Source organism: Aphis gossypii, chromosome 3 (genome assembly GCF_020184175.1).
Source record: "Aphis gossypii isolate Hap1 chromosome 3, ASM2018417v2, whole genome shotgun sequence".
Lineage (NCBI taxonomy): Eukaryota > Metazoa > Arthropoda > Insecta > Hemiptera > Aphididae > Aphis > Aphis gossypii.
In genome coordinates, this window is record NC_065532.1 from 44759496 (window position 1) to 44770128 (window position 10633).

The following is a 10633-nucleotide window of genomic DNA, read 5'->3' on the forward strand; positions in this document are numbered from 1 at the left end:
TGGTACTATATAATATTATGAAAATACAATTGGATCATCTGAGTCAGGCGTCCTAGGATTTTTAAATTTTTCAGTATGACATATTATGTTGCATACTCATTTCGCCGCACTCAACGATTATATTATTATATATCATGTTTAATATAAAATAGTAATAAAAAAAACCTCAAATCATAAACCGACTTCGTTAACGGGTCTAGAAAATATATTATATAAATTATAATGCATTAATGCATAATATTTCATTCACCTTTGATGTAATATTGTAATGGGTGGAGAGTAGTTTAGCAGACAATAACGGATATATGTTTTACGCCAATGAATTATTTTGATCATTAAGTACCTACAAGTAACAAGTGGATTGGGAGCTTTTTCAGCAGTCATCTATAATAGAAAACTACATGTGAGGAATTTGAACTTAGGATTGAGGACAGTTGACAGTACTTGACAAACGTAGTACACTTATGCGACTTCTCAAAAATGTCTGAGCGGATTCTCCCATACCCCCACCAACAAACCATCTATCAGAATGGCGGTCACCGAACACTTAAAAATGTCCAATGAGTTTTGGACTCCAATGTACAGGTCGGGTATCGAAAAAAAATAAAACCACTGTATAGCTAATGTTATTATTTATTATGACCCTATATTATAAAGAGTAACTATACTAAATAAGGTACCTATTAAATTATAATAATTACGATTAATAATTAGCATTTGCAGATAATGTAATGCAGTACTCCAAACTAAAAAACTGAGAAAGTCACACTAGCTGATTGCTGTTTAGTAGGTTTCAAGTCTTTAGTATATGTATGTGATTATCACGAAGGGCAGGGTTATGTGAACTTATCCCGCATAAAATATTATTGAATTATGATGCTTTGAGCAGAGTGATGAGTGTTTTACAACCATATAAAATTATAAATTGCACAAAACTGCTCCAATTTTCAACTTCGAGGAAATTTTCTCATAATTTACAACATAAATCATAAGAATAAAAATAATTTTTTTGAAACATCAATTTGAATTTTACATAAATTCAGTGTTTAACAAAATCAATTTTCTTTTTTTGTTGTAGGTATATGTACCTAATTCAAAAATGAATAAAATCGAATGAGTGAATGCACGGGAAAGTCTTCACTATTAATTAAAGCATTTACTAGACAACTAGACTTATACATTTAAAAATATTTCCGCTCTTTTTACGTAAGTAATATAATTATACATATACAATTTTTGATTTATATATAATAAAAACCAAAAAGTTTGTTTGTAATATCAGTAGAAAATTTTTAAAATTTTTATGAAGGTTCCTAACAACTTTTTCTCATAGCATTAAAAATAAAAGTCATATATTTTTTAGTAAGGATTTGAATTTTAAATTATAAATGTTGACAAAAATCATCAAAATCGAGAATTATTTTGTAGACATGTTATACGTGGACAGATCCTCTTCGTTTGGAATCATATATTTATTTATAATTTAATATTTTAATTCAAACATATATTATAAATTACCATGAACTACATAATGACGAACCACAAGGCAAATTGTAATAGGTACACTTATTAGTCGACATCTATACATCTGTACTTTATATCAGAGCGACTTACCGGTACTTTGTTGAACAAATTAACTGTTTTAAAAAGTGATGACAGACAAAAAAATAAAAGTATATCATTGTAAAATCATAACATTCATCGCACTGCTCAGAATCTAAAATGATGCGATTAATTAATTCTTGGAATTTTGGTGTTGTATAATAAAAAATAATAATTTATTATATTATGCACTTTGCAGTTTGAACTTAAAAAAAAAAACAAAGAAGTTATTTATTTATTATTTCTGGCATAAAGGTACCATAACTACTCGTACCATTTCTATATACACCCAATAGATATTATAGGACAAGTAAGCTACCTATACAGTATACATACGCAGAACTGCTGTTTAGATTGTATGAATTCAGATCTTACCAGTAAAAATATAAACAAACACTCTTTTTTCAAGATAAAGCAGACACGTTACTTTAGTTTTTAAGTGATGGTTACTATCTATAATCTATATAGTATATACTTAATCTATTGAAATATTGAAGCGAAAGTTCAAGCAATATATCATAGATTGATTAATAAATAAAAAAAGATTTGTATGTTTACTTTAAAAATGTTCATTTTTAGGGAGGGGGATCCTTCGCAATAATTTGTGAAAATTAAAATATTTAGATCTCCCTTCCATTTTCTACTATAAATTTATAAAGCTTTAGTATATAATTTTTAATTATGTAGTAGGTATTTAAAATTGTATACTATAAAAATCTTGGTAGATAGTTCATTATAGTAGCCAATTATCTATATAGACTATAGTATATAAATAATTATTTTGAATCATATTATTCTTTTAAATAATTTTTACCTGCTCGCTGTATAACCACGGTATAGAAGATAGTTATCTTCTATACCGTGGTATAACACTATATACGGCACTATCCTATATACTTCTCATATAAATCAAGATAAAGATACTTTAAATACATAATATTATACAATTTTACAATACGTATTACTCAAACGTAAGTGTAACTTGTATTATAAATTCATTATTAAAATTATAAATTCAGTAAAATACAAACAAAGAATTGACATACGACCACATGGGCAAGGCCGTAGTCAAAAAAATATTTTGGGAGGGGTTAATGTATAAATATGTTATATTATGTAATAAAATATGAAATTCTAACTATTCAGACATTCAGTCTTATTTCAAAAAAAATTTCGGGGGGGGGGGGTTGAACCCTAACCACCCCTGGCTACGGCCTTGCACATGGGTGAGTACGTGTGTTTACTATTCTTATCAATATAAGGATTGGTGTATTTGATATTCGCTGATGTCGATATAATATAAACAGGTAGATAATATGTTAAAGAACCTTAAAATTAAAGTTCAAACAGTAGCTGTAAGCAGACGCAGCCAAATATTTATCTATTTCCAAAAAAAGATGTTTAAATCAATGAATCTCTATTAAACATACAGTGTGTTGTGTGTATTGTATTTTTATAAAACACATTACATTGTTCATTATTATATTTTGTTATGTAATTTTACTCTGAACAGAGAGCAACAATAGTAAGCAGTGCACTGTTCTATATTTAATTCGAATTTCTATTAATTCTATTTAAACTGAGCTAATAATATGAATAATAAATAATTATTATGCACAGAAATCTAAGATTAGATAAGAATAATATACTATAACTTAAACTTATAATATTTTGATCTATTTATATTTGCATAAAATTGTTTCACAAACATTTTATATTTAAACAACATATAAGTAAAATTAAACGGTTGAATTATAAGTTTCTGGAATTATAGTTATACACTGTAATTGAAAATTAATTAAATTTAATGGTCTACATTATGCCTCTGTAGGATACTTCGCTAGTTCTAGAGACAAATATAATAAAATTGTACTAGTATTGACATTTTATGGACTCTGATGCAGAATGTTTTTTATTGATGTATTATATTATGTGTAATGCCAAATTTGATGTAGGTATAGGCACTAGTGTTGAAAGATGATTGATTCGTACTAAAACACGTGCAATTTATCACCAGTAATTGTATTGGAATAAGCCAATCGCTTTCTTTTTTTGCTATAAGTACTGGGTATAATTATCTGAAATAAAAATTATAATTAAAATAACTAACTGGAGTAAATATTAAGATTTGATTTAATTTATTAGAACAATTATTTCTATTAAATATAAGGCGTTTTCTAAACTAACCGGCTGCAAATCAAAGTTCAATAATTTTGCTTCGCTGTGGAATTTGTTTTCAACAGTAACCAATTTAGTCGAAGATAAATATCCATCCATGGAGGCTGTGACGTGATAATCACCATTCGTGAGTAGTCTGTAATAGTCTCCGTCTTGGACTAAATTTTTTCAAAAACATTAAATAAAATTTGTTATAAATCACAAAAATGATATTTTTAACTATCAGACTATTATTATAAATTAAGTAATTATAAATTTACCGGAAGTCACATCGTGTAAGATTGGTGATAGTATGCCATTAGTAACATTTACCACTTTAATAAATGCATTTACTATTGGTTTTAACGTGGCCGCGTCTCTAATTATTCCTTTAATTCCTATGTGTGACTAAAACATTTAAACAACATAATTATCAAACATAAATATACAAAAACACTGATTGAAAAAAACAATTTAAACTAAAAAAAAGTACTATAATATATATTTATTATTAAGAATTTATTTAAAAGTATGGTATATAACTTAATACTTTTTTATTATTTAATTATTAATAATATTATGAAAATTAAAATTGTTATAATAACAATTTACAAATATACTAATAAATATAATTTAATCATAAAATTATAACTATAATTATTGTATCTATAAGATATATAGATAGATAGGTATGTATTACATGTAATCTTATGTAGTATATTATATTATATAATTATATTAATTATTTTATATTCGAAAACTGGTAAGAAATGATTTGCTACAATTTTAACTAGACAAACTTTATTATTATTATGTAATATAATATTCAAAATAGGATCATATAGGTACTATTTTATGTTTATAAGAAATTCATACATTAAATTTGAAATAACATATACCATTTATATACCAAGTAATTTACTAAGTATACTTATCCTCAAATTTTCTTTTGATTGTTGATTTATTATATTTAGAATTTAGTATACATAATAATCATATTTTTTTGTGTTCAGATTATTTTAACATTATTAAAGAGTATCATCAACTTTTTCTTTCTATTTTTAATAAAATTATGTCTTTTTATAAAACTTTGATAAAGCATGAAGGAACCTATAACGAAATTTTTGAAAATATGCTTATAACCTATAAGTATACTTAAAATTACAAACATTAGATTTTAGATAAATTCATTTAAATATAAAAATTAAATTAAAAATTAAAATAAATTTAAAAACGGAGATGAACATGCTTGGTGTATCATTTTGTATTCATATATACGACGATGATGTACATAAGAAGACATTATATTAAGTGTATGTGGGGGGAAGAGAAATGGAAAACTCTTTACCCTACTAAATTTTTTCCTTAGATATAAGATATCGTATACATTATATTATTAATTTATTGATATACCTGCCAAATTAAGTTGATAAGTGCGTTTTTGTTTCTGTTCCATTCTTTTTCTAGTTCGCTTTCTTTTGTATATTTGTCACAACCCAATTCTAAGGTAATTTCAAAATCATTGGAAGACAAGTAGTTAAAGTCTTGCATTCCTAAAATCAATTTTTAAATATTAGGATTATGGTTTAAACAGTCCTTGTTTGCACATATTTGATACAAAGTTGAACTTGTTTGCGCACATATTATATACACAAATATTTTCATTAAATATAATTGTGATAAGATTTAGCGTCGATTCTTATTTTTGCAGGTAATTTATAATTTGGTTTTCCAGCCAACGGGGAAGGATTAAAGTCTGAAATGGATAAAGTATATTATGCAAAAACATAATATTCTAGAGAAGTATAATCGATTAAGTGGAGAAAAAGTTATTAAATTTGCAAAATGTATATTATCTCAATTTCTTCTGCTAACAAATATACAGTAAACCAAAAAAATATTTTAGCCATTTGACTTTTTATCTACTTCAGAATTATTATTTGTATATTCCTTTAAGCATGATGAATAATGACTATTATTATACTTTGTATTAAACAAAACCGAAATAGGTTTAGATGCAATATATAACATTAATAAGTACGTTATTGGTTCAAAAATATTCATTATTTGTTTAACTATACGTCAATCTCAATAAATCTATGAAAATAGACATATTTATTTACTATTTACATTTAAGCACCTGATGTAACAAATATTTCTGAGAAAAAAATAGTACAATTAAATTTTTAAAAATATTACTTTTTTATATTTGACAGTATAAGAAAAATAAGTGTAATTTGTAAAAAGTATTTTATAATCGTATTTATTTATTATTTAATTGTTATTGTGTTAAGCTTGAGCCGTGATTAAAATATACATATAGTATAAATTTCAATAATTTATAATAATCAATACATAAAATAACATTATTATATATTATATATTAAATTACTAAAAATGTGTAAGTTTTAACTGTTTTAAGACTTTAAGAGCCATAGTTCTTGTATAGGTATTTATTATAAGATTATAAGATAAGTATATAAATAATATTATACTGCTATAATTATTTTAAAAAAGTACTAAACAGTATTTTTTTTTATTTTTACTTTTTAATGCCAGTCTTTATATCAGAAAGTATTCGGAAATATAACCTATCAGTTATCAAAAATCATGAATTTTTTTCCAATGATTTTAATAAAAATTGGAATCTTATTTTTCAGTTATTTTACTAATTATACAAACCATAATGCTTATTAATTATTCTATTTTCAAATTTATTTACATGATATTGAAAATTGACAGTGTTGGCCATAGTAATTTAACGCAAATTACAAATTACTGTAATGAAATTATTTTTTCAGTAAAGCTGTAGTAATTTTATTACATTTAATTTAAATTAACACAGTTGTAAAAAATTACTTTTTAAGCGAAATTTATATAGTGTAACACATTATTTTTTGCGTTATTAAAATAAGTTATGAATAACAAAATATCAAATCCTAGACATAAAATCTTCTAAAAAAAATTTAAAATAAAATAAATGTACTAACGAATACGAAAGTTTTAAACTTTTAGATAATAATAAATTATATTGTTAAAGATCTCAGCAGTTAATATTATTGGTGGAAAATAAAAGTTCATAAGTATTCAAAAATTAATTATGGTTTGTGAATTATCCAAAGTCTAAAATCTAAAATAATTAAATATTATTATTTTACAATAATTACTGATACACATATTATTTAAAGTAATGTTCTTTGTAACGCTACTTTTTGATTCAAAAAGTAACTCAACGTGATAAAACAAAAACACAACATTGGGTAATACGAATGTAGTTTAAATAAAAATATTTAATGCAACGAGTACCTACCTAACGTAATTACTTTTCAAAAGTAATTTTCCAATACTGAAAATTTGAGCTAGGTAATAACACATATTATTACAAGCATTTTATATTTCGATTTTTAGATAGGTAAATGAATACCTAATGGAGTGTAAAATATTGGTACACCATTCAGTTTATATATATAAGTATATTATATATATATTAGTTATATTATACATAGACAATACACCTATAGACTAAATGATTATACGCTAAAATTATTTTTAAATTACTGTAAAAAAAGTTTTTAAAAACGTTTATAAAGTTACAAAGTAATGAGTGTTACGCTTAAATGATAAATTAATAACTCTCTGTTATATTCAGATTCATTAAGCATATTCACATCCTTTTTCTTCTTTAATAATAAATATGGACTACTGAAAATCTGATTTGTGACATTTTTAAATATTCCTAAATACCATATTTTCAAATTCTTGATATTTTTTGTACTACTTCATGTATCTAAAGATACAAACTTATATATTTTAACGACTGTTGACAAAATCCCTTTCCTACTGTAAATTAAATTTAGTAAAATTTTGTTGAAAATATTGAAGCATCAAAATCAAAAATCGAACGAGTAGTTTTTGAACTATTTAACCTAATGCCTTAAAGATAGTAGGTCCATGATAATTAGTTTGAAGGTATATGTCCCCCACGCGTACCACTGGGGCTACGATTTTTCGAAAATTGTAGTAATCAATATTATATTAATTTTTCAATATTTAAAATTTACAAAAATTACCCAAATATAATAAATACTAGAGCAAATATATGGCATCTATTTTACATTTTGTAAAATCATCTTTAATAAGAACTATAATTATTCTTTTATAAACATTTAATAACTGAAAAACTATTCGTTAAAATTTTGAATAAGACCCATACAAATTTTGTATCTCATTTGCATTAAAAAATGAAAGTTTGTAACATCGCCGGACACTCCTTGAATTCTCAATAAAATTCTCAATAATTTGAAAATATGGTCTCAACAGAAAGTATATTGTTCAACAATTTAAAAAAATATAATTCATTAATAAACGAAAAGTGGGGGTGAGCATACTTGATAAATTACATGCACGGCGCGCGGCGCACGTATATAATATGATATGTACATTGTACACTGACTATAAAATAACCGATGCGTAAGTATTGTCCAAAATATATTATTCTTCATCAAAATTGTTTTCAAATTTTAATTATTTATTTATTTTAATTTATTAAAATAGGTACCTACTCAATTTTACGATTATTTACGTAAACAATTATTTATTTTGAAACTTACCTCCTCTTACACTATACCATTTAGCACCATTAGTAATTCCACCTTCTTTTCCAAAATTTGTGTCACCACCTCTACACGGCATTCTATTTGGATTGGCCATATCTGCATGATAATTTGCATAGGATAAAGCTAACCATCTAAATATGATATGTAAAAATCTTATAATTTCCAACTTACAATAGATAATATTAGTTTTACATTTATTAATAATATTTATGACAAAACATTACTTAAAAGTATCGTCGTCAGGACTTGTAGCGTATTCGCCTTGCACATTGCCATATCTACTGGCGTCGTATGGATAATTGGCAACTAAATCGCCTCCGTGAAGATTAGCCGAAGCCACGAACGGTATAGACATAATCATTTGCATTACAGCCTTGGTTTCTGGTTGCACCTATATGCGGGCACAAGTATACAAATATATAATAATCATTAAACCATAATAGCTGACACCTTTAAAATATTTTAATGTTCTACTAATTTTTTTTACTAATTATTACACTTTGCCTTAATTAATAATGAACTAGATAATTAATTCTTGAACAAACAACTAATTATTGCACATTGATATTAGCACTATAATGAATATAAGTAAGTAGATAGGTAGGCATTCAAACAAATAATTAAATTATTGTCAATAAAAAAATTGTATATGTCATTTATACAGATACATAAGACTATAATGTTACTAAATCCATATTCTGTTTTTTCATAAAATACTTGTAAATAAATTTTTTTTTAGTTAAAGGTAATAAAATATATTTATTACAAATTTATAATTAAATATTTTTAATTAAATTTATCAACATTATTTATATTAAAAATTTAAAAATTAGATTTTTAACGAATGTAAATAAAAAAAATATGTAGCGATAATTACCGGTTGTGACAAATGATCCACCATTTGCATCAAATGATTGTTAATATCTTTGTAATATGCTTCATTGTCAAATATAATTCTGTCTAAATCTGGGAAATTTCTATTTAAATCCACACCCTCAGCGTTGTCTCTGCCTATTAAATAGTTGCTGCCTCCCTAAATGTACAATATACTAAATTTATTAAAATCATTATTATGCTATTTAACTAATAAACAAATCATGTTATACATCCTCTGATGATCTTTGCCAACCATCAGGATTCATCGACGGCATTAGGTGAATCCTAGTTTTAGTAATTAATTTTACAATATCCTCGTTTCCGGCTTTATACTCCTCACAAAAGTAATCCGCTAATTTCAATAGTAACTCCCTTCCAAGTACTTCATTACCATGCATGTTAGCTATATATTTAAACTCTGGATCCACTAAAAATGCAATAACCATTAACGTAAATATGAATACATAGTGATATAATTAATTAAAAATGTACTTGGCTTATGCTCAGTTGGATGAACTGAAAATACGAGGACTAAAAGTGGACGGCCTTCTACAGAGTCCTCCGATAGCCTATACAGACTAGTGATATTTGGGCATTTGTCGCGCACTTGCAAAATGGCATCGTACATTTCTTCATTATTGTGGTGTTTGAATTGGAATTCCTTTCGTTCAGATGAATTCACATTGATCGCAAAAGCGGCTAACCACAATAAAGCCCACATTGACGTTGCGGGTGATCTGCATAATATTAAATAAATATACTATAATATTGTCGTTTTTAATGTTAAGTATTGACTTTAGGTCTAACGCAAACACCACATAACATGAACAAAATAATAATCATAATTTATTCTTACCCGAACATTTGGATTTGTTTATTGATCATTGTAGTTCGTCAATAAGACATTGCAGCATTTAATTTTTCTGGTGTGCTTACTGAATTATTATGATTTTATTAAACAGTTTTCTGGAATAGAGTGCAACTGCGGATAACTTATACAAAGCGGTATAACGTCCAGCTGGCTATAACAGAATGGCAATGCAAGCTCTCGGTCTGAGCATGCTCAAAACGTGTATAGAGCAAGTCCGTCCCACCCACCGGTGCTTCTACAATAATATATATTGATTTCACACCAAGTGTATGTTATTACGTCAAGACCTGTGGCCACAATTTTTATTTTTATTTTTTTTGTTAAAGCAAAACAGTTAATAATTAACATAGTTTAAAATTTTCGCTTCGTTTACATATATAATTTTAAGTGTTTAAAAAATAAATTAAAAGCTTCGCCAGCTTTCTTACAACTTTCATAATATAATGATTAATGAGTAATGAATGATCATTAGTCGTCTATCTTTTTTCTCAATACTTTTTGAATAATGAAA

At 25.5% G+C, this 10633-nt stretch overlaps 1 protein-coding gene across 1 annotated transcript; it reads right to left on the minus strand.

The window, feature by feature from the left end:
- Positions 1-3257: 3257 nt before the first annotated feature.
- LOC114128358 (carboxypeptidase E-like) lies at positions 3258-10388 on the minus strand. The gene is made up of 10 exons (XM_027992859.2): positions 10108-10388; positions 9744-9988; positions 9482-9678; positions 9253-9408; positions 8600-8766; positions 8370-8506; positions 5173-5312; positions 4041-4167; positions 3790-3938; positions 3258-3680 (listed from the first exon to the last, which is right to left on the minus strand). Exons 1-10 carry the CDS (start codon positions 10134-10136, stop codon positions 3594-3596), a joined length of 1434 nt encoding a protein of 477 aa, XP_027848660.1. The 5' UTR covers positions 10137-10388; the 3' UTR covers positions 3258-3593.
- Positions 10389-10633: the final 245 nt, after the last annotated feature.

Bases quoted from the DNA above. Each gene is read 5' to 3' on its own strand.
- LOC114128358 (XM_027992859.2), bottom strand. From the start codon at position 10,136: ATGATCAATAAACAAATCCAAATGTTCGG. The intron at 8,507-8,599 runs GTAATGTTTTGT...TATCATATTTAG, and splicing joins CCTGACGACGATACTTTTAA to ATGGTTAGCTTTATCCTATG. The intron at 3,939-4,040 runs GTAAATTTATAA...GAAAAAATTTAG, and splicing joins CTTACACGATGTGACTTCCG to TCCAAGACGGAGACTATTAC.